Source organism: Rhipicephalus microplus, chromosome 1 (assembly GCF_043290135.1).
Source record: "Rhipicephalus microplus isolate Deutch F79 chromosome 1, USDA_Rmic, whole genome shotgun sequence".
NCBI classification, from domain to species: domain Eukaryota; kingdom Metazoa; phylum Arthropoda; class Arachnida; order Ixodida; family Ixodidae; genus Rhipicephalus; species Rhipicephalus microplus.
In genome coordinates, this window is record NC_134700.1 from 191,315,890 (window position 1) to 191,340,494 (window position 24,605).

The following is a 24,605-nucleotide window of genomic DNA, read 5'->3' on the forward strand; positions in this document are numbered from 1 at the left end:
TCGCCAAGTGTCGCCCGTGCGTTTCCCAGCTTTTGCGTGGACTGCATGCGGCGGTTCCACTTGAAAGTGCTGGCGTGTCGCCTCAACATATGCTGCTGCGAGTTTCTTCTTTTCTTTAGGCTCCTTGAACACAGCAGCCGAATGAAGCGTAGCAAAAAAACGCAAGCGACTTAACATCGCTAGTGGCTCGATGCTGCGATGTCAACACGCGATGTCATTGAGCCATAGTGTTACGTCATTGTGTAACGTCTACGCGATGTCACAGACCTCCAAAGCTGTGGCGTCATCATGACGTCATTACCAACATCACGCGAGGTTCCGAAAGCTGCAATAAATGTAGCAACGATGCAGTCGCCCGAGAACGTCACTGCGGCTCGCCGGGGGTCTCTGGTCTGGTTGCCGATTGTATAACTTGCTGCATGCAAAACACGAATTAAGCTTTCACCTACTGGTGTTACGTTGAGTGTTACAGATCTGTGACGTGAGATCTTTTTTTTTTTTTTTTTTGTGCTGATTCTCCTCGCGTCTCGAGCGCCTTCGGTCAGTCGAGGATGCCTTTGTCGTCGTTCGTATCTCTCTTTCGTTGCCTTGCGTATAACATTTGTCTTGATGCAATATTCGTGTAACGTGACGAGCGAAATTTGTAGGAATCGGTGCTTTTGGCGTTAAATGTGTATATTGGCGTACAGGTATGTGCCTTATTTTTGTGCCAATAAATATATTCAGCAGTCAATGCCGCCTTTCAGAGGCAATTTTGCAGCTCGCCATTCAGCGACACAGCGTAACATCTTCCCGCTCGCATAACGCGCGCATTTGCGCGCGCTAGCCGATCGACAAGGCGAGAAAGGACGAAGGGGCAGAACAAGGGCAGCTAGGCCAGCGATCGGCCTGTGTATCTGTTCTCGTTCGTTGCAGTATTGATTAATTCTATCACGAACGCTGCAGTATTCGACGCACTGCTAATTCGAATGCAACTGCGCCTGCTTAATACGTATTTTTCCGTGGTACACACCCCGTACGAATGCAGTGCCTAGAAGTAAAATGATACAGACTGGCTTTTGTTCTACATACTTATTTTTCTGCGAGCCGTGCTTCGTTGATAATAAACCGTGTGAAAGCGACTACGTATATTGACGCCAACCTCTTTCTTTCTCACTCGTTGCAGCCCCAGAACCTGCTGTTGACGTCATCGTTCCCGCAGGGAGACATCCTGCTCTGCGACTTCGGCATCTCCCGAGTCATCGGCAAAGGCACCGAGATCCGCGAGATCGTCGGCACTCCGGATTACGTCGGTGAGGCTGCAGCGCGCGCGTGTGTCAATATACGCGTATAGGGGCCCCCTTTATGCCCGCCAACCGCGAGCACGAGGAAAACATTTTCTGTGCTTGGCGCGTTCTGGGCGTTAAAAAAAAAAAAAGGTCCTCGTCCACCGCTATACGTTGTCCTGCATCAGAGGCTTAATTACCTCGAGAATCACGTTCCTCGTCCACGCATGCGGCTCGATTGCAGCAGCAGGGAGAAACAAAGAAACCGAGAAAGAGAGAGAGAGCATGATAACGTCTTTATGTGACGTTGTATGCGTGCCAGATGTGCTATGTAATAGGAGTCTTTGTGAAAACTGTCGTCACACTTGGCCTATGCAGTCGGTTGTTCGTGTAAGAGACAATAATCCAAGTACAGATACTGAGCGTTAGGATTTCCTGAATACGTACTGCTGACGCAATTTGGTTGGTAGTGGAAGTGGTTGGGCACGTAAGCGTGCGCAAAGTTCCCCTTCAGGGGAGGCGAAGGGCGATCGCAGTGCCTCCCCCCCTCCCCCTCCATGTCATGACAGTCTATGGGGCTTATTTTGCGTCCCCCTCTCCCCCCTATAATCTCGATGGGGCTGGCTTGGCATGTTCAGATTGCAAGGGGCTTTGCATGGGGCTGCGTGTTCAGATTTAAGTTGGTAATTATACGATTGAAGCTCGCTGGTGTATACAGTGGTCGCGAATTAACCGAGGCACAGTGAAACAATGCAAGGACGACACGGTGGTCTTCTTGTCACTGTGTCCCTTCTCGCACTATTTGCGACCGGATAATACAATGTTACACCGTTTGACAAGTCGTGTAATGCAGGGACGTGGTATATACTGACAACGTAAGGCCGAGTTTCCTTTATGCGCGTGTGTGTCTCTCGCTCTCGCCGTTTTACATACGTAAACGTTGTTGCAAGTAGCCATTGAGTTGCAGTAGACAAAGCGAGGAGTTAGGCCTCGTAAGAGACGAGCGGGAAAGTGACAGGGGCTCCGTGTTTGCCCGGCGTTTTCTATTGTGGCTGTACCGAGCCGGAAAGAAAAGTCGCGCGACGCCAAGATTTTTGAGAATGGAGGTCACCTGTCTTGAAAAAAAGTCGAGCGTAGCGCGCTAATTGGTCCCTGCCGCGCTTTCCCGTGCTCTCTTCGTCGTCCAAGGATTGATGCAAGTTGAAAAAAAAAACGACTCCATTGTTGCTTAATTTGTTCCTTTCAAGTGGGTTTCTCACTTCTCCCGGGCTTCGCCGTGCTTGCTAAGCAAGAACGCCAAGGCCGCATCGCTTCAAGATGCTTCCCACGTGGCTGATATGTGCTTGCCTGCCAGCTGCACACTGTCTTGTGCGAGCTTAACGCAATTGTTACGCATTGCAGTGGATTACTGTGTTAATCTGTACAGACAGACAGGTTTGCGTGGGAAAATTTTCATCTTAAAATAATAAAAGCATAACAACAAACAATGCCCTGCCTCCTTCACCGAAGTATCAGGCTACCGAATTTTAAAAAATGAATACGACAATGTGAAATGTTAATTTTGAAGAAGAAGAGAGAGAAAGAGAGAGGGAAACAAAAAAAAGTGACGAAGAGGGCGCCACCGTCATTGCCAACCACCTCCTTGGGGAACGAGCGGAGCAACTTTAAGCTCCCCACGGCAAAATGCCACGCACATCCTGTGTGGGATGGTCTTGTTCTAGGCACCATCATTGCTCGGCCTTCTGCAGCCGCCTGCCTGCATGCTTCGCAGCACTGCATTAAGAACTTATAGCGCGTGCACGCATTGTTCACGACAAAGGGCTTGCACGTGATCTGCGTATGTCCAGGCGTGGACTACACTGCGTATCTACGCTCACTTAGACGTGCCAAAACTTTAATCTGTTGCAAGAATGACGAGCGTTATTCGAAGGTCGCAGGTTCGGTCTTAACCCACGGCAAGTTATCTTTTCGTCCACTTTTCTTTCTTGAAATTAGCATTACAATTACTTCTTATAAAATCCCCTATACGTCCTCTGCCGAAATTGTCTGCTAGTTCTCACTATTATTGTGCCTAACCCTATTATTATGCCTAAATCGATCCCATAAGATTACACTCCTTTCCTTCAAGCTAGAAGGCAAGACAGGCGCGCCAAGTAAAGCACAATGTATGTGTGATCGAGTTTGAAGGTATGCAGCAACCTTTCCTCGTCAAGGTTACTCCCTTGACAAAGACAAGTCCGCTTTTCGAAATGTCGGCTCCTGCAAACATTCCTTGTTCAAGAATTCTTTGTCACCTTTTCGTACGTCTTCGCCATTTCCATCTTTATCCTTCGTCCATTCTTCATCTTCCCTTAAACTTTCGTCTTGTAGATCCGCCGCGGAAAATGGGTGCAAGAGCAAGTGCTTTCGGTGCATTCTCGACAATAAAGCCGCTGTTGTTTTAAGCATGCCCGTTCATGCGTTACAGACCAGCGCGTTTCAAGCTCGCCTCAGTTAGCGTGGTCGCTAAAGCTCGCCTCGCACCGTGCTGCTCGTTAAATTTATTCACCCGACGGGACGAGAAGGTGAATAAGATTGCCGTGCGGGCAGTTTGGGCAAAATGCCAGCTAGCGTATCCATTTCACGGCTTTTTCTCACGTACCATATAGGCTGAAGGGGATCTGGGATGTGCTTTCGAGAAACATACCGGTGTTGATCTCCCGAACGACTTGAAACCTGGACGCTGAGTCTGGAATGAAGTTTTATTCCGATAGCAATTATATGGACAGTCCCGGCTGGTTATTTTCCGTCGTCGCCGTCGTCGCCGCCGCCGCTGTCATTCACCGTACATGTATACGTATCTGTATTTATTTATTTACTTATTTACTTATTTATTTATTTATTATACCCTCAGGGCCCGAAGGCATATATGCAAAAACTCAAGAAAGAAACAAAAAAGTCGCCCGCGCTCGATGCTCAGCTCGTCACGATGCGCTGCGCGCGCTTATCTCCAACGCGTACTTTGCCATGCGAATGGGGGGGGGGGGGGAGGGGGGGGGGGGGTTTAGATGCATGTGCGCGAGCGCTTATCCTTTGGCGGGGAGAAGCGCGCGCCTTCGTCTTTGACTTGAAACGATTGCGTTAGTGGCCGGGCCCACAAAGGTCACTTCACTCGCTGCACAGGCCCCACTTGCGAAAAGAGCGCGCTTTTCGTACACGGCGAAGTATAACGACTGGGGCACTTTATGTTAGTTGGCACTCATCTGTACTCAGTGATTACGTTTCGTGCGTCGTTTTTGTTTAAACAGCGCGTTAAGTGTCTAGCGGTTGAAACGTTGCTAGTTTGCTCTCTTCCCGTGTATGTTGTTTTCGTGCGTGATTTGTGCGTGAGCAGCGCGCTGCACGTTTCGATCTGCTTGGACGCGTTCTCAGCGTTACATTCCAAGTCGTTGCTGTCGCATTCATTGCTTCGCCCTTGCATGCGGCGAAACTGGCTTTTTTTTTTTTATTCGCGGTTATGATTCAACTTATGGTGACCGCATGCAGTGGCGTACCAACTCTTTTGTGAGGGGGTGGGGTCAAGGTAACCTCACTCGTCAACCTTATATATATATATATATATATATATATATCCCGCGTCTTTCGAAAGTGGCACCTCTCTGTCTCGGTGCGAATGCCAAGTACGCGTAATCCGACGCTTGTCGGGTTTCGTGCGGGCTTATTTATTGCCCGAGCAGGGCGCTGAGCGAGTCCTCGCCGCGGTTGTTTATACCGCTCTGCGCGCGGCGTCGTCGTCTTGACCGATCGTTGCGACGGGGTCGCCTTCCGTGTCTCGACGTGCGTCTCGGTTGCCACTCAACTCTGCCGGTGGTCTTGGCGTGATCTGAAGGGAGACGCGACACGGCTCCGTGTATAAGAAGAGGGGCGTGGACGGTTGCGATCGCTCGACATTTTGGTCACTGTTGCGTCGTTTTAGTGCTCGTTCTGCGAATATCTGGGACGGCTGCAGTTTCAGGTTGCCATGCGGCTCTCGAGGAAGCGCGAGCTCTCATTGTTTCTCCATTCGCGCTCGTGTGGACGATTCTTTTATTATGGAACGTTCTGTCTCTGACCTAAAATGGGGTTTCAGGAACACTTTTAGTTCACCTAAAAAGAACAGTTTTCGAGGCATAACGTGGCGGGTCAAGCCTCTATAGAGAAGTACTGCGTGAGGAACGTCTTACGAAATCGCAGTCCAGATGAGCTAACTAATAAAATAATAATATTATTGTGGCATCAGACGTTCTTACAGATTGGACGGCAGAGCAAGCGGCCAATGTTGACTTGTCGCTGAATTATACTGGTTCCCGTTGGCTGTAGCGATGTCGGGGGTGCATCTCAAGGAGGGGCTAACGCTTCGCGCAGGACAAATCACCTTGAGGATACATTTGCCCCATGCATTCTCTGCTTGTTGAACATAGCTGTAAGGTAAAGAATATCAAAGTGCCTCGACATACCCAAAACATAACACATCGCAGTGCTTTCGTTATTTTCTATCAGCCTGGCCGGTGATGGCTGACGATCGGTACCTCACGACTAAAGCTTTTCAATAGTCAGCCATTTATCCTCCTCTATGCGCTCACCGCTCGTCCATTTCACAGTGCGGTAGCGCGTTTTACTCCTTCTCTGCCAATCTGTCGCCTCTGTACTTTGATGTTGTTCTTCAGCTCTATACTTTGATGTTGTTCTTCAGCTTCGATGCATGCACCGCATACCACGTGTCGTACTAAGCGATTTGCGATGCTCCACGTGCATGTACCGCCGAGTCCGAAAGCGTTGTGCGACCGATAAATGTTTCCGGCGTTTGTGCGGAGCGCGTGACATTTCGTAACGATAGTGTGCAGTACGCCGTGCTGCCACCCGCCAGTTATTTATGTCCGGACTTCCGAGGCTTATCTGCGTGTGATATGGCATTAGAAAGGGTGTGTAACCAAAATGACCCACTCCTTGCAACACTTCGATTTTCTTTTTTCGTTTTCTTTCCTCTTGCGACTCTTCACTACTTTGTCATCTTTAGTTGACAAATGCGCATAGCGATACGCGGAATTGCATCAGTAATTGCTGAAACAGCCAAGGTACAGGCTTTTATAGGTGGCAGAAACTTCGCGCCTGGCGCATCGATGGAAAGATTGAGGGGAAAACTAGAAACCCTTTTTAATTTCATGATTACGCATAACGGCATTTTACGAGCGCATTGTTTCCGTGATTGATCAAGCTTATTGAAAGACCGGATCTATCGAATTTGCCGTCACAGATATTCAAAAAGTTGGAAACGACCCAAATTAACTAAGATTTTTTTTTTTTGCCCGTTTGAACGTGTTTGAAATCGCTTTTGATATGACGTCACTGACGGTGATGCCACGTCGCCAGCAAGGTTGTTGGCCGGCGCACAACGCTATCGCTTCTTGGCGAAACGCTGAACTGCATGCTGCGCGTCGAAGGAAAAACAGCGACTTGGCGGCCTATTTCGTTACGACCCTGTTATTGAGCACCACCCGCTTCTTATTCTGTAGCTCTTTTAGCGATTTTGTTATTTTAACCGAGGGAAGCGCCACGTGATTTGACGAGCACGCGTCTTGGGCATGTCCGATTTGCCGGAAAACACGCCCGTGACGCCGCGTGCTCGCGGACAGAAGTTATGCATATTTTGGTTGTCTACGGCCTCTAAATGGCAAGCTGCAGTTGGCTGCAGCCGAAAACTGATGGGAGAACTTGGTCAGGTTAGAACATGTACAAGGGGGAGTCGATAGTCCCCCGCAGCTATCTCATGTATTTCTATGGAAGCGTGGCCTGCAAACTTTTGACCAACACTGTACATTCGCTTCATGCCAGTCGTTTCTGCTAGGCTGTTCGGTATACACTGTGCGAAGAGTGGTAGTTTAAGTTATGTGGGGTGGAGGGGGTGGTGCTAACTCCCCTGTGCTCAGGCTGGGAGTTGCGCGGGGGGGAGGGGGGGGGGCACGCGCCACTGTTCGAGAGTTTTGCATTAATCAAATATCCACTTACATTGCACCCCGCCGTTTGGAAGTAACTTTTCCCGTTTATCGCGCGTCCTGCCGTCTCCTCTGTGCGTCATGTTATTCGACATAGTAGCGAGAGCAGCACGAACGCCGTTTTTGTAGGGTTGACTTCTCTTTCGGCATAGCTAGTTGGTTGTTGACTGCCACCTAGCTCAGCTCTTCCCTAAATATTCTCTCTGCTTCTCCACGTCCTTTTGTCGCCCCTTAAGCTGTCATATTTTGTTTTTGTTTTTACCAAGGTGCGACACGGCGCATTCAGTACAAGCTAGTGCACTAGCTGAATGTACCGTAGGAGAGACCGACAGAGCACTCGTATACTATTCGGTACTTCAAGGAACTTTCGTTTCGCCGTGATAAACGCCGATACTGTGGGGGCGGCGACGTAATGACGGTCTGCTGAGAAGCTGCGAGGAATGCCGCACCTGTTTTCCTTCCGCCACGCCATCGTCTAGCGCAGTTCCCGACGTTTTTACAGCCGTCGCTGCAGAGAACTTCATTTCTTCTTCTTTCTACGGTAATTTTCCTCTAACCAAGCACGAAACTATAAAAAAACAGATAGGCGTGCGGTGTCCAGGCGTGAGCCAACTCTTCTCGTTTCGTCGGCGTCTCCCGATATACCCACACGTCTACGCGTGGGGTTTCGAGGCTGGCGGCGGTGTCGATTTTTGGCCGCGATCGTAGATGCGGAGGGACGTGATGATTGCGCAGCCCCGCCTTCCCCTCGTGCAGTACGCAGTGCGCGCTCGCCGCTCATTTGAAGGCCTTTTATCTGTTTCTGCGGCGCTGTTTGTTTTCTCGCTGACGGACACTGACTCGGCTGGCAGCCGCGGCGCGTCCTACGCGGGACCTTGACGCGTCGTCGCTCGTGCTGCATCCGACTGGTGCCACTGTTATGCCGTTGTTGCCGCCCATGACGCAACCGAGCCATTCCGCCTCGTTGCGTTGCTTCTGAGGATCCTCGGTCTGGTTGCCGGCATTGGAAGTGCATCTGCATTGGGGCAGTCGCTCTCAATTATAATAACAGACAACCGTCGCCGGATTAGTTTCACCTTCCACGGTATTCCCCCTGATGTTTTTCGCTCACTTGGCTGAATTGAAGTAAAAGAAGTTTACCGGAGTAATTATTCAAACTTCTAGCTTTTGAATTTCGCTAGAACTGTGACGTTAACGGATTTCGAATCGTACCCTTCCTCTCCTTGCTTTCTTCAAGGCCGTTTTGGTGATGGAAATGTCGGAGATTTCAAAGTTAGATTCCGTTCTTTCGGAAAGTTGACGTAATGCCCGTTTGTGCCGATACACAAACTGTTAAATGGAGCACAGACATTGGTAACCTCAATGTCTTGTTGAAACATCACCAGAAACACAGTAATGGCGTCTCCGCCAGTAATTGGTTCTTGAGCTAGTTCTGATCCATGAAGTAGTCTTTGTTATGAATGGTCACTTTACTATTGCCGAAGCATTATTCACTCAGCAGCTTAATGCAAAATTCCTAATTTGCACCTGTCTGTTGCGACTTGCCCTTCATCTCAGCATGGTTTACATCACATTTGTATTTGAACATTATGCCAGATAATGGCGCTCTTAATTATAGTAATTCTACAAGGCATCATCTGCCCGAGAAAAAAGGAGTCTATTTGTTCTTCTGTGAACATATATGAGTGAAAACTGCAATGTTTATATAAATTGCTTCTTTCATATTGGTTTCGTCGCACGTTACAGGTACAATGCATACCTGTTTCCTAGTTTTTGCAAAAAGAAACAATGTTGATATCTGTCATTACATTGATAACTGGACCTTCAGCATTGTGCCGAATGTCACGCCTTACTTATAATACAACATCACACTAACCATAGAATCACTGCACTGTTGTCTGCATTGATCTTTGATTTTTCAACAATAAATATGCAGCTTACTGAAACATAGCTAGTGAAAAGAAAACAAACAGCAAAGTACCAATTTGTGAAAGAACTATGTTTGTTGGCATCAATCAAAACAGAAAAATGAGTAAGGGGTGTGCCAAGTGTAATCTGAAAGTAATTTGAAGATTCACAAATGACTGTTGTGAGCTAGTGACAGTGACTTACTGTGTTTGGAATTGTAGCACGGAAACTTCATTTTATCTACATTGACGTCTATGGTTTATGGTAAAACAAAACTAAGTTCTCTTCTTCTTGTTCTTTTCAGCTCCTGAGATCCTGCAGTACGAGCCCATCTCCCTTGCCACAGACATCTGGTAAGTCGATGTCCCAGAAACTTGTGCCGCAGACATTTACCGAAAATTAGTGTGGGGGCATACCATTGGCAATATTATCTAAAGAGATGGAGTTGCTTTTTGTGCAATTCAAGTATAGTTGCATGGCTGCTTTGAGAAGTTGTTTAATGTTCATCATTAATGGTGCATACTTAACAAAGATGATATGGCATCTTAAAAATCGTATCATACATTGGTACGAAAATTTGAACAACTTGAGTAGCGTTGCTCAGAACAATTATTTGGTCTACAAAGCTCAGCCATAATTTCATGAAAAAAAAGTTGGGCAGCTATATTTACTCGGCACTGCACATGCTTGACAACATAAATGTCATCATGAAACTGTACTTGCACGATTTCATAGTGTGCAATCTCAGTACCTTAAGTCATGCGTGTGTGTGTTAGGTTCAGAGAAGAGTTGTAACCCTGTGATAGTGGCCCAAGAACCATTTTGTTTCAAACGCTTTTGTGACATGTATCGTTCTTACTGTTCTGCATGGGCGATGCAGCATTTGAACCCTCCTGGAAAAGTCATGGAAAAGTCAGGGGATTTCTGAACAATCTGGCCTGGTCATGGAAACTGGCTGTAGCCTGGACAGCCATCACAAAAATAAGCATTACCATTGATCAAAGCTTAAAAAGCCACTCCTTCGGCTTCAACTACAGGGACCAGCTAAACGTTGTGTGAAATGAAAGCAGTGTGCAACTGTTCCTTCTTAATGAAGACACAAAAGGATACACCTACCAAAAAAATACAAAGTTTGCTGACATTATGGCACCCACTACTGGAGCCTTGTTCACAAAAAGAGCCATAAGAAAGGCACACCACCCCACTAGTTTTTCTTTACTTTGGAACCTTCACCTGTATATTTGTTGATCTTGAAACTTTTTTTTTTTAGAACAATAAACTGAAAATGAAATAAAGTACGCCTAAGTCTGTGGCATAAGCATTGGAAGTACATTGTTGGAAGTGTCCCGTCACTCCTGCTTAGCATATGTGTAGTCTGCATGGGCTGGTTGGTATTTCAGGTGCAGGCGTGATGCAAGCTTTCCTTTGACCAGAACACGCACACTTGACCAGTTTGGTGGCCTGTAGAATCCACATGTTTAGCGAGGGCATATCAGGTCACGTACTTTCCTGATGTCATATTCGTGTTTTGTTTAATAGTGAGGAACATAAACCTTTTGTATACGGTTGATTCTGGGTGATAATGAATGAGGGGGGTGGGGGGGTTCACTCTTTCCTTGAAATCAGTGGTCTCATTGCTGTACTGGTTGGCACAATCGTGGCAGCCTAAAGTAGAAAAGACGGTGGAAATTTTCGCTTGGCAACTTGTCCTTCACGTTGTCTAAAGCGTTCTCTATCTTCCATATTTGTACATACACTATGTTGATGTCTGTTCTTTCAACATATCACACAGCATATCTGACTTTTCAACCACAATATAATTCCCGTCGTTAAATTTGTGCATGTTTGTCTTGACCATGATTTGGCTCGGTTTGAAGGCCTTCTGGTTTGGCTATGACTGCCATTAGCAGAGGCTTGCAAGGCTATGTCATGACTTCACAGGGAAAGTAAATACCGTACTTACTCGATTCTACCACGCCCTCGATTGTAACGCGCACCCGATTTCCACAGCGAAAAAAAAAAAAAAGTAAGACATCGATTGCAACGCGCACCCATTTTTCTCGCTGGCCCGCACGATCACACCACTCGAAAAAACGACACCTTTCGGGAGCGTCTTCCATTTAAATCTGATGTACGCGCGAAGCTTGTGCCCATCTGACGTGTAACAGAGCATTGCCGTCACTGTAGTTTTACCGTGGACCGATGTAAGCACGCGAACTTGCTTCGCCCCCTTCTCGACGGTTGTGGTGCCAGGCATGTCGAAGTAAAGAGGCGTCTGATCGGCATTCCTGATTTGCCCAAGCAGGTAGCCGTTGTTGCGCCGCAAGTTTAGGACGAACCTCTGAAAACTGTGAAGCTTTTCATCGTACTCCTCCGGAAACTTTTCGCATATGCACGTTCCCCTTCGGAAGGAAAAGCCTTTCCTCTTCATAAAGCTAGTCAGCCAGCACCTGCTCGCTGAAAACTGGCTCCGCATTAGACCTTTTTCTAAGACTAATTGCATAGCCCGCACTTGGAGCAGTTCTGTCGTCACGGGCCGCTGTGCCGCTCGCTGCTCAAGCACATACTCGCCGAGCAGCTCTTTAATTTGCGGAAACTGACCCTGCTGTGGTCCACTGAAACCTTTGCGTGAAGCTTTGCTGTCGACAATCTTCTGCTTTTGTTTCCGCCGGTCCCGCACGCACGTTTCGGGAACTCCGAACGACCGCGATGCGGCCCGATTTCCGTTCGTTTCTGCACACGTGATCACTTTTCTTTTAAAAGCGGCATCGTGGTGCACTCGAGTTTTTGGAGTCGGCCCTTACACGCCGTCGATGCTAATGCACTACTAGATGACGAACTCCTCAGCACACGTACGAAGTGCCGCACATGAGAAGCACATAGGCAGAAATGGCCAACGCGCCATGCCTACGCACGTAGGGAGCGGCCATTTTGGATTTGCCGATGGCAATAGATTTACCGTAATTTTTTCGTTCGTACTCGATTCTAACGCGCATGCGATTTATGAACTCGCTTAACCGGAAAAAAGGTGCGCGTTAGATTCGAGTAATTACGGTAAGTCTGAATTACCGAATGTCCGAAATAGCGAATGCATCAGAAAAAAATCTTTTTAATCACACTTCGATGTCTCTGAGGGTGAAGAAAATTGTCAATGTGTTGCTGCATGCATTTTTGCTTTCGCTCAACCAAGTCCGCCCCTATCTCCGCTAGTGTGGCGTGATCGCTGTACGAGGACGAAAGAAAAGCGAAGGCTCAAGACAGGTCCGCATGAGATGGGATGGCTCCAGAATACGTGGCAGCACGTCATTGTCGTCGGAGTCAGAGTCGCTGTTTGGCGACTGCACAACCTGCTCAATTATTTCGTCGTCGACCAATTCGGCACACGACGACACCGCACTGTCGACGTTTGTGAAGTCTTCAAACTTGACAGCGTCGGGCATACCGCAGCCTTGCAAGTCGTCAATAATGTCCGCATTTGAGCTTGTTGTGCTGGGCGGCAGGTTCAGCTCTTCAATTGCAGCGTCGGATTCATCACGGAACGTGAATCCAGCATGCCGCAAGCTGGTTGCTGATCTTGTCTGCTGACACGGGCTTCCAGGCATCAGCAATCGTGCTCACGGCAGACATCAAGTCTACTTTCTGTTTAGTATGACTTTCTAAGCACAGCAATATGTGCTTCAGCTGGCGAGAACGATAGAGCACTCTCAAATTCTTGATAATCCCTTGATCTATAGGCTACAGAATGCTGGTCATATTCAACGGCAGGTACTCGAGTTCGATTGCTTTCAAAGAGCTGATCGGTGCATGGGCAGTGCAGTTTACTACAAACAAGAGGACCTTGCACTTCTGCAGCTCAAACTTTCGGTCTAATTTGCTGATGTACTCTTCAAACAGCTTTTGCGTGACTCACGCCTTAGGGTTGGCTTTGTACCATACAGGCAATTTTTTTTTCCCTTAAAACATCGAGGGTTTTTTGATTTCCCTATGACCAACAGCCGGAACCTTTCTGAGCTGGAAGCGTTGCTGCCGAAAACAACAGTGATCCGCTCATTGCTCAGTTTCCTTTTGTGGCACGGTTCTCCAGAACAGGCAAGCGTCTTCTCCGGCAGCAGCTTATAAAAAAGCCCGGTTTCGTCGAGGTTGAAGGTATCGTCTGCTGAATAGGGCCGAAGCAGCTCCACCAACTTCTCACCACGCTAGTTCGCTACCAGTGTGTTATCCACTGCACCACTTTCACCGCACATTTTTTTAAGGCGAGGTCGTACCGCTTCTTAAAATTCCGGAGCCAGCCATCGCTGAACTTGAATACATCGAAGCCAAGTCGAAGAGCCAAGGTCTCAGCCCTTTGTTTTAATAGGTGGCCAGAATTGGGGACACGTTGAGCGACGGCAGCGTTAAACCAGATGCTCAACGCTTCTTCCAACTGCGGCTGAAAACCTTCGCCCACCTTCTTCTGTTCAGTTCCACGTGATTTCTCCGTTGCGCCCAAAATTTTGTCCTTATTTTTCATGTAATGTGATATAGTTTGCTTTGAGACGTTGAATTTTCGGGCGACTTTGACTTGCGAGCGACCACTTTGCATTTGTTGAATCATGGCTGCCTTCTCCGCCATGGTTATCATTGTGTATTTGCTGTGCTTCGACGTGGTCGCCCGGCCTTCGCCGTCGGCTGTGAGGGGGCCTTTGGTGCCATTTCACGCAGATAGTATCTTGAGACAGTGGAGCAAGCAGAACACAGCGAAGTCTCAAAATAAAAAATGACCGGGCAGAACGTGGCAGAACGCTGTATGGCACGGCTGACACGAACGATGAAATGACTCGCAACGCGGACTTACCGGAATTGGGACAGGCTAGTCGCGATGACGATGCGAGCCCACAGTTGTGCAGTGCCACTGAGATCAACATTTTTAATTGAAAATCTCCAAGGCATGAAGTCGCGAGCAACATACAGCCTCATAGATCAATAGTTTTGGTTTTGACTATGTAGTTTTGGACCTCTGAGGCCATACTTTGTATTGTATGGGTACCGGAGAAGATAATGGCGGCAAATTCAGCGTGTGCAACACTATGGTGGCTAGAAGGGGAGGTGGGAGCAACAGCGGCCGCGGGGTGAACCAGCATGTCATGTCAGCAGCCGTGGCGCTGCCATCACAGCTTAGATCAACCGGCTGCGGCAGATGCCCTGTTGCTAAGCTTTCAGGCGCGCGGCGATCGAGATGGTAGGAACCTCGAGAGCTTTCAAACCAATGATTTTTATCGTTGTAGCGTTGAAGAGCTCACTTCGCAGAAATTCCGACATTAATGCAGGCGTTGGAGTCGGCATCGGTGCTTGTGAGCGAAAAATAATCATCTTGTGCATCACCGAAAAATCGAAGACTCTCGGAGGGGGTCCGGATTATCAAATATAGAGCTGGCGGCTGTCCAAAATATCGGTCGTCTTTACACATTACTTCTATGGGGACACTGGCGGTGCCGCGCGGCAGTCTGGATTACCGAGCATGTCCGAATTATCGTTGTCCGATTTATCTGTTGGCGAATGTATTACTATTATTATCATTGTTATTATTGGCGATACAACGGCAAACGTCCTCAGCTACTCACTTATTGCTGATAGCTCGCATTTCAAAGATAGAGTTTGGCAACTTTATCTAAATTTCTCATTTCAGTTTCTTGAGATGGTATTATGAAATCTGTGATTACTTTTTAGATTTATATCCATAGAAGAGTACACAAACGAAGGTAACCTGCCGGCATCTGTGATAAATCTATGAAATCAAGGGGGCTGTTGTGCCCTGACAGATTCCTTCTTTGCAGCACATGTCCAAACCTCATCGCTTTAAACGCTACCCCTAGCTTTCATTGCAGGCATATAAGGACTTAGTCAAACTGTAAGTGTCAGAGCCCAGAGAAATAAAACTTCAACATGCATGTGCTCGTCGGGGAAAAGAAAAGAAGAAAATTATGCAGTAAGGCTCCATTCATGTGACGTTGTTAGTCATTGTTCAATACAAGGTGCACAGAATATGCGAGTAGTAGTGTTTTTTTTTTCCTGAAAAGTATATACTGTATTTACTCGATTCTGCCGCGCCCTCGATTGTAACGCACATCCGGTTTCCACGACAAAAAAAGAAAGTAAGACATCGATTGCGACGCGCACCCATTTTTCTCGTTGGCCCGCACGATCACACCACTCGGGAAAACGACTCCTTTCGGGAGCGTCTTCCGTTTAAATATGAGGTAGGGAGAAGCTTGTGCCTATCTGACGTGCAACGGAGCATCGCCGTCACTCTAGTTTTACCGTGGCCTGATGTCAGCACGTGAACTTGCTTCGCCCCCTTCTTCTTGACGGTTGTGGTGCCAGGCATGGGGAAGTAAAGAGGCGTCCAATCGGTATTCCCGATTTGCCCAAGCAGGTAGCCGTCGTCGTGCCTCAAGTTTAGGACGAACCTCTGAAAACTGCGAAGCTTTTCTTCATACTCTTTCGGCAACTTTCGCATATGCCCGTTTGCCTTTGGAGGGAAAAGCCTTTCCTCTTGATAAAGTTAGTTAGCCAGCACATGCTCGCTTTAAACTGGCTCCGCATTGGCCCTTTTTCTAAGGCTAACTGCATAACCTGCACTTGGAGCAGTTCTGTCGTCACGGGCCGCTGTGCCGCTCACTGCTCAATCACATATTCGCCGAGCAGCTCTTCAATTTGCGGAAACCGACCCTGCTGTAGTCCACTGAAGCCTTCGCGTGAATATTTGCTGTTGACAATATTCTGCTTTTGTTTCTGCCAGTCCCGCACGAACGTCACAGAACATCTACCAGTGTGCACGTTTCGGGAACTCCGAACAACCGCGATGCGGCCCGATTTTTGTCCGTTTTGGCACACGCGATGGCTTTTCTTTTAAAAGCGGCATCGTGGTGCACTCGTCGAGTTTTTGGAGTTGGCCCTTCCATGCTGTCGATGCTAATGCACTACAAGATGACGAACTCCTCAGCACACGAACGAAGTGCCGCACATGGGAAACACATAGGCTAAGCAGAAATGGCCGAGGCGCCATGCCGAAGCACATAGAGGGCGGCCATTTTGGAAATGCAGATTGCAATAGAATGATTGTATTCATTTTTTTCGTACTCGATTCTAACGCGCATGCGATTTATGAACTCGCTTAACCGGAAAAAAGGTGCACGTTAGATTCGAGTAATTACGGTACTATAGGTGTGCAATTTTGGTGGGGATGCAAGTCAATGGTAAATACAGCAATTCAGTACGCATCAGATCCAATCAAATCCACATCCTAAATATTTAAATCAGTAAATACAGGTCGATCTAATCCGATCCACATTCTAAGCGGCCTGGGCTTATTAAGTCAGTAAATACAGGTCGATCTAATCCGATCCACATCCTAAGCGGCCTGGGCTGTATACATTATAATGAACTAGAATATATTTCATTGGCGGAACCGACCAGGCTCCGGCATCCTCCTTTCGCGCAGATGCCACGAGATGATGCCACTTCTACGTTTTTTAGCAGCTTTGGCTGCATTGTAGGACTATTGTGGGCTCCTTTAAACTTATAGCTGCAGTTAATTTTAAGTCGTGTGTTTGCCTTCTGGTTCTTCCAAACATTAAACAGCCAACTTGCTTACTCTCTCACGCGGAGGTTTCATTTTGGCCAGATATACATATTTTTTCATATTTACGGCACATGCTCAGAACATTCTGGACACTTGTGGTGCATTTATTTACTTATTTTATAGTAGTGCTTCATTTTTTTTCTATCACTCGAGGGTCTGTTTCCATTGCACAGAGTTTTCCAAGCAGATGTAAGTGTCATGGAATTTGCTTCAAATCATCATAGAAAACCTGTAAAAGTCGGGGAATTTTGAAAAAGCAAATTGATAGACACCCTGGTGTATCACTGGCTTGGTACACTGCATTGCATGGGGGATCTTAAGTTGTGAAGTTTTCAGACCAAGGGGCTGTGAGCATTCTGGCACCCAGCCATTGCTGGAGCTTGGGCCACTGCATACAAGTTTTTTATTCACTGGACATGTTGCATATGTTCTTCCACTTTGTTGTCTCGTGAAATTGCATGAAGCTGAGATGCTGGCCAAATATGGAATTAAGTGCGATAGCATTTGGTGATGTAACTCATGCTTAACATTGTCGTTATGAAGACTATGGATTATTTATTCTCGAGCTGAGTCATGTTTAGGGTTCTAAGCTCACAAAAAGGCAACAGTGGCACTTTATGTGCGTTGATGTGTCTTGATTGAAGGTAACTGTATTTCGGAAACATGACCAATGAAAGAGCAGTGTCTGTGTGGGTTCGGTGTGCTTTCATTTATCTTCGTGTTTTCCTGTACTCAACCACCTTCATAAAAAGGCATCAGCAGTATAACTGCTAGCGCTTCCTAACCCATTTGTCAATCGCCCACTTTGCCAAAAACAAACGCTGCGAGTTTTGGAGTTGTTACAACATAAGGTATAACCAAAATGCATTGAAAAAAACTGTTTTAAGGTTTCCTTCTTCGGTTTAGGAACTTCTAGCGTTATTCAACACTATTAGATATTAACTCAATATTGGATAATAATAATACTGCCTATTAACAGTCACGTAGCATATGCTTTTCTTGAATGTTCTTATTTCGGCAGCTCTGTTTTTCATGCTATACAGCACTTAACAGCGCCCTAGACTTTCACAACATGCCCAAGCAAAAGTCTAGTGAGTACCGATTCCTGTTGCAGATATAAGCAGTCTGATGATGTGGTGCTGGTGAAAATGATTGAGTGACATGTAATATTATAGCACCTCCATTGATTACCACTCTTTGTGTTGTGTGCAGGAGCTTGGGCGTGCTGACATATGTGCTGCTCTCTGGCCACTCCCCCTTTGGCGGGGACACAAAGCAGGAGACCTTCTGCAACATTACAAATGGCAACCTGGACTTCCCCGAAGATCTCTTTGGAGATGTGTCCAACTCGGCCAAGGATTTCATTGGCCGACTAATTGTCCGCGATGCAAGGTTCGTGCTTAGAGTGTTAACTATATAAAATCTCACTTGCATTATGCTTACTTAAGTTTCTGAACAAAAGGTTCTCGACAATCTTTCATAATATGCTAGTTTCAAGTCAGGAAGGTTGAATCCATAGTGCAAACAGGACGATGACCCAAACTAAACTATGTTTACAACATGAGAATCTACTGCTGTTAATTCGGCAAACCCAGTTTTGTATCTCTGCATAGACATCATTCCTGGAAAGGCTGTAGATGCTATCCAGACGTTAACGAGGGCACCTGTACGAGCCTAAGAAATCGTGCCAAATTGCTAAACATTCGAATAATATATGCTAAAATACTGGCAGTTATTTTGTTACACGTACATCATTACTTTGCCAAAGAGACTAAACCTCCCAATTGTCTTTCCAATATGCTTGGGGCAATCATTCAGAGTTGGTATCTGGTAACAGGATGCAGAAGCGACTAATGAGCACTGAAAGAGTAGACGGAACATGTCCACAGCCACTGCTTCTCCATTTGTTAGCAGATCGGAGGGGCACCCATTTCGTGTCTGCTTGAACACTGAAGAGCAACTCACTGCTGTGTTCATCTACTTAATGGCTGGCATCTATATGCTGTCGCCTGGTCTGTGATGTCATAGACCATGGATGCACGAGAAACAAAGAGTGCTATTTTATGCGAGAACATGGATTCCTTGCTACTACCTAGTGGCGGATCCAGAGTCTGTGTCAGCACCTCCCCCCTCACTTCAGTGCTTGTAGTCCACCTTCTATCACCACTTAGGACAAATATGTGGAACCACTGTGAGCAGAAATTAACAGCATTTATGCTATGAAGGTTTTTTTTTCCTAATTAAAACAAAAAAGTCATGACCATGCCCTCCTCTCTGGCGACCGCCCCCACTAAAACGAGTGGCTGGATCTGCCCCTGCTACTACCTCTGTGTGGCAGAATAATATTTGGGTCTACCTCCATAGCAGAATTATCTCCTGGAGTGTTTTCTCATGGTGTTCAAAAAGCTTTAGCTATCTTGTAACTTGCCCACTGCACAAGGCTGGCCTTGCTTAACTTGTATAGTTGCATAAACCAGAATACAATTTCTCCTAGCTAGAACAATACATAGTCTGTGCTCGAACAAAAAACATTTCAGGAGCAAAGCTCCTTAGCCCCACGCGATGTCCATCCAGTCCATCCGGCTTCAATACATCGGGGCGCCCTGCACAGTCGAAGCACAGCTGCAGAACATCTGTGTGCTAAATTGTCCACAGAGCATACAGAGCTCATATATAGTTTAGAAAAATAAAAGGCCACAACACTGTAAAAATATCAACATTCAAGCACCCATCAATCAAAGCACATTGGAGAACACTAGGTTAAGAAGAACAATATACAAAGCTAATAACCAGCACAAAATAGAGCGCCACGATTCACAATCCAATACACACTGCTTCACCCCATCATCAGCATTCACTTTGTTTATCTGCCTTAACAGTATTTTGTCTAAGCTGCCTTGTTCATTAAAATGCGTACTGTTTGCTTCAAAAATTTTTTTAAAGAGTATGGGTATAGCATGTTAAGAAGACGCCGATGTCTACTTTGTCATGTCGGTGGGATCCATAGTGGGATCCATAGTCATACGCAAACAAGAGAAGTAAGACTTCCAAAAAGATGCAAAAAGAATGGAAGGGCGAATACTGTCAACATTTGCAGTGTGCAGTGTGATCAAATCAGCTCGCTACAGCTCCACTGAAAGAATAAATGCATGGAGGGAGGGGCTATATGAGTGCTGCAAGTATGCATGGGCAACTAAAAGGGGGCACTATGATGAATGGAGATTGAAAAGTAGTTTTATTAGGCATGTTGATACAAATTCATTCTTTGTGTAGATACCGCATATTTGGTGGATGTGGTCACAGGAGAACTGAAGTGTAGAACATGGAACACTTGTTTCATGCTGTGGTCTTAGCGTGACCATGTGAATTTCGTGCCTGCCTGGAACAATGAATATAAATGGGAGCAAAAATTAGGGTGGTCTTAAGAATCAGTCAGGGTGACACAGGCAGAATGAATAACCACTTTCCAGCGAAATTCATGAACGTAGCAAGGACGGCCGCACAGTCGAAGATTGGTTACAGCGTTTTATGTAACGGCTGTTGTAGAATGTAGAAGCAAGGAATAGTTTTAAAAGTTTAGAAAATATATGGAAATACCACATTTAAACCTACCATACGAAAGTCCCGACACACTGACTGGTTAAAGCCAGAAAAGTAGATTTAGGCTGCATGTGGAGGCAAGCACTGCAAAGATGTTGAGGAAAGTGCCATGGAAAAGTGTTCAGAGTGCTTTTTGCTATGTACTACCTGTTTGTTGTATACCCCTTAATTTTTAGTATCATATCATTCCAGTGTGGATACTTATAATACTTGTTGTTAAAAATGAATTTTTGTGCAATCCTTTTATTATGGCACAAGATGTAGGGAATATTGCTTCTGCTATTGTGTTTTTTTCATAGATGTCAATATGTGTGCATCACAAAATGGTACGGAATTCATCTGCCTGAATAGATGTTGTCCATGACCTTGATTTTTCTTGAAAACGGGAAGGAAGCAAGGAAAATGAGTGTATGTGACAGTAATACAACGTATAATAACTGACTGATATCTACATTGATTAAAGAAAATAGGAGCTTGTAGGCTATGACATAGCCAATCGAGCTTATATTTTAAAACACAGCATAGTATTGTGCTGAGAACAATATATGTGCTTGTCATTCTTGGAAATATAAAGCAGGCTTTTAACGTTTTCTTGCTTGGTTGTCCACAGCTTTAATAAAATTCTGCACTGCTAGTGTTCTTGCAAAAGTAGAGTATGTGAAAATAGGCCAAGAATAGGTTAGTGTTACAGTGTAACATCACTGCACACAAGTAAACGTTCTATTGCATTCATCTTTCATTTCAGCAAGCGGCTCACTGTGAAGGAATGCCTCACTCACCCCTGGCTGGCACCTGTGAAAACATCTGTGGTGCAGTCTCCATCTAAGGCGGTCTGCCAGCTGCAGCCCCTGGCCACTGGCTCAGCCTTTGGGCCGGCGAGCTCAGATTCATCCGCGTCCGAAGACAGTGACGAAGCACCAACAGGCATACCAGCTCTGCCCCCATCGCCACCTCCGACCCTTCGCCCGAGCATGCCACTGGCTTCAGGCTCGGCCTTTGGCTCGGCAAGTTCGGATTCATCTGCATCCGAAGACAGCGACGAGGCACCAGCTGTTAAACCAGCCCTCCCCACGTCTCCACCGCCGAACCTTCGCCCGTGCAAGGCCCTAGCCTCTGGCTCGGCTTTTGGCTCAGCAAGCTCGGATTCGTCTGCATCCGAAGATAGTGACGATGCCCCTGCTTCCAAGCCAACTCTCCCCATGTCTACACCTCCGACTCTCCGACCCAGCATTCGCTTCTACCACGATGTTGACGACGATGACGACAACGATCTCATTCAGCCTCCACCTTTGCCACTTTCGCCGCCCCCCAAAATTTCTAGCCCTTGCAAGACAATCCTCGTGGATCGTACCAATGGCACCATTGCGAGCCCCCTTGCCAAGAAGCCACAGACGAGCACCCTTCAAATCAACGTGCCCCCACGCTTCAAGAGGCACAGGACACAGAGTGCCACATCGGTTACCACTACTGAGCGTAGAGGTGTCTCCATTCATCGCGTTCAAGAGGTGGAGTCCGTTATGGTTGAACTGGACGGACTCTCTCTCAATCGCAAGCGACTCAACTTCACCGATGAAATCATTGTTGATGAGCGAGTGGGCATCGTCTACTGAACACTTCTGTCTGCGAGTGGAGGTCGCCTTGTGGCTTCTTTGCCTGGCCTCATTCACTGTTCCCAGTAGCACGCATGTTTTCTTTCACCCAGTGAACCCCGTGAGTGAGCCGAGACTGTGGACCTTGGGTTAGACTTGGGATGTAGCTTAAGTTATTACTGTGTTCCCGTCAGTGTGTTTGTCCACGTGGGATAAAAAGAGCTGTAAGCCTGTGCCACTTGCACCTTCCCACAAAGCCCCCGTGTTGGCACATCTTGCAATGTGGCGATCTCTTTAGTGGCATCAAAGCTTAGAGCCGTTTACGAGCACCACCGCTGTAGTCGCTCGGCACAGAGGAAGTCCACAAGTGCCTGACGGTGCCTTGACAGTTGAGAAAGCAATGTACAAAGCCATCTTCCTCTATGCCTGGTGTACAAATGCGTGTTTGCTGAGCTTTTCTTTTTTTTTTTTTTTTTTTGTCCCCACCTCCCCCCATTTGGTGTATGCCAGTACCACTGCTTGCGGATAGACGCGTACCAAAGTCATGACTGCTGCGTTGCGTACATGTAAATAAGCGCCTGTGTCATCCTTTTTTTTTTGTTTTCATTTCTGCTGCTGCTTTTTCTTTTATTTTTCAGACCAAATGCAGTGTTGAGTATTATGTCTAGAGCAGCCATTTTTGGGTGCACCGGTGTGTCCAAGTTTGATGGAAGAAGCGTGTTGTCTGTAATGAACCTGCTCAGCTGCGTTGAATTGTCTCGAACTGTACGCACGTGTCTTGAAGGTTTTTGTGAGCTTTCAGAGCTGGGAAGTGTGCTGAACCATTCTTGAAGCTTCTAGTCTTCCCGGGTTAAAAAAAAAGAGTAAGCTTATTTGTTAAGTTGCAGTGGTGGTGGTTTAATTCTGTTTGTAGAGTGAATTATACTAGCATTTCCTCTTAGTTTTTTTTTGTTTCATCATCCCCTATGCTGATGCTTGGTCATCTTTGAACGTCATGCAGAGGAAAGCACATTGTTATTCTTTGTTTCGTGCGTTGGCTGAGGGAATTTATTCTACAGCAGGGTATGTCTTTTAATTGAAAGGCAGCTAGCTTTTGTATGATGTGTTTGATGCCTTTGGCAACTTGATTTCTTTCCTTCTGGGTTTCTTTACTATGGATCTTATGTCAGTTGTTTTCTTTACACATGTGCAATTATTTTTCATGTGGAGCACTGGTTGCGTAAAGCATTTGGAATCGTATATATGCATTAGTTTTAGTTCAGAATTTTATTAGTTGTGAAGGTATCAAGGTGGAAAAACAGTTTACCATAATTTGTCAGAAACTAGTTGAATTACACATATTCTCAATTTAATGTTTCACTCCGTTCTCCTAATTCCGCAAGTATTTCCTCAATTCATATTCACACCTAGCCAAATACCTAATTCCCAAATAAATTCAAATTACACAGTCGCAGCTCACATCAGAACATGCCTAACAATCTTCTAACACAGGATATTTCATTCACAGTTCTCCTAGTTAATTAACATTGGCTCGATGTTTCAGTCAGCTCACTGTATATATGTACATTTTTGTCAACTTTTATTTTTTCAGAGAGTGGAATGATATTGTATTGTTTTCTTACTATCCGCCCCTACGACATTCATCTACATTTTTTTTTTCGTCTTCTGGCAGGCCTGTGACTTGACAGAAATGAGTCACTGACAAGTGCAGTTATTGTTTTGTTTCTTTTATTTATTCTTTTTAAAGGAGCCAGTTGTCTCGACATGTGCGTGTGTGCATTACTTGCTTTTTTTTTGCTAAGCTCATTGTTATTTGCTTAGATTTCATGAACAATCAAAGCAGCAGGTGGTCATCGAGAGAAGGTAGAAAAAAGGCCAAACGGAGAGCGATATATATTTTTGAGACAGCAGTCCATCCTGTGATCTACGTCCCTGCATATACTGCCATCACGATGTGCCTCTCTTGTCTGTAGCAGTGGCTCGCAGTGAAACAATAAATGGCAAAGCAACATGACTTCAGACGTTTCTTTTCCTTATGATTTCCCCCCTCACGGAAGTGCTTCGGGAGGACACCATAGGATGCCAATACATCAAGCTAAAGCAATGATGGTTGGAATTTTCTGAGGAATATGAATACTTTCAAGGGCATAGCTTCATTTTGAAATCGAGTAGCATGTAGGCGTTGTTGGTGCCTGCACGTTACAAGCAACTGCGTTACTGGTAACACATTACTTTCTTGGTAACTCAGTTATGCACTCATTGCCATTTCAGCATTGTAACGGGTAACATAATACTCGCGTTAACATTTTTTTGTAATGTGTAGTGTCGACTGACCCTTTACTTCTCAGTCCAGTTATCTGCGGTGTTTCCCAAAAAGCTCGTTCGTCTCATATTTTGCAGAGCTCACCCCAACGATCTTTTCTTGCAGGGATGGACAGCTGCCAGCCCGTCAGGTTACAGTTAGGAGTGCGATCTAATGCTTCCGGCAAGAGCCTATTTAGCACAGGTGTAGAAGTGTGCACCTTGCCTACATGCTACATGCCTACATGCTACTCAATTTCAAAATGAAGCTATGCCCTTCAAAGTATGAATGCCAGCATAACTGTGAAGC

General features: G+C 46.2%; 1 protein-coding gene across 2 annotated transcripts in view; it reads left to right on the top strand.

The window, feature by feature from the left end:
• Drak (Death-associated protein kinase related) overlaps nucleotides 1-24,008 on the top strand; it is a 269,918-nt gene extending 245,910 nt beyond the window's left edge. For both annotated transcript variants that reach the window (XM_075889174.1, XM_075889163.1), the window contains exons 5-8: nucleotides 1,166-1,292; nucleotides 9,489-9,537; nucleotides 18,018-18,197; nucleotides 21,151-24,008. In XM_075889174.1, coding sequence (XP_075745289.1) covers nucleotides 1,166-1,292; nucleotides 9,489-9,537; nucleotides 18,018-18,197; nucleotides 21,151-22,015 — 1,221 coding nt within the window. In that variant the 3' untranslated portion in view covers nucleotides 22,016-24,008. The remainder of the gene's footprint in view (nucleotides 1-1,165; nucleotides 1,293-9,488; nucleotides 9,538-18,017; nucleotides 18,198-21,150) is intronic.
• Nucleotides 24,009-24,605: the final 597 nt, after the last annotated feature.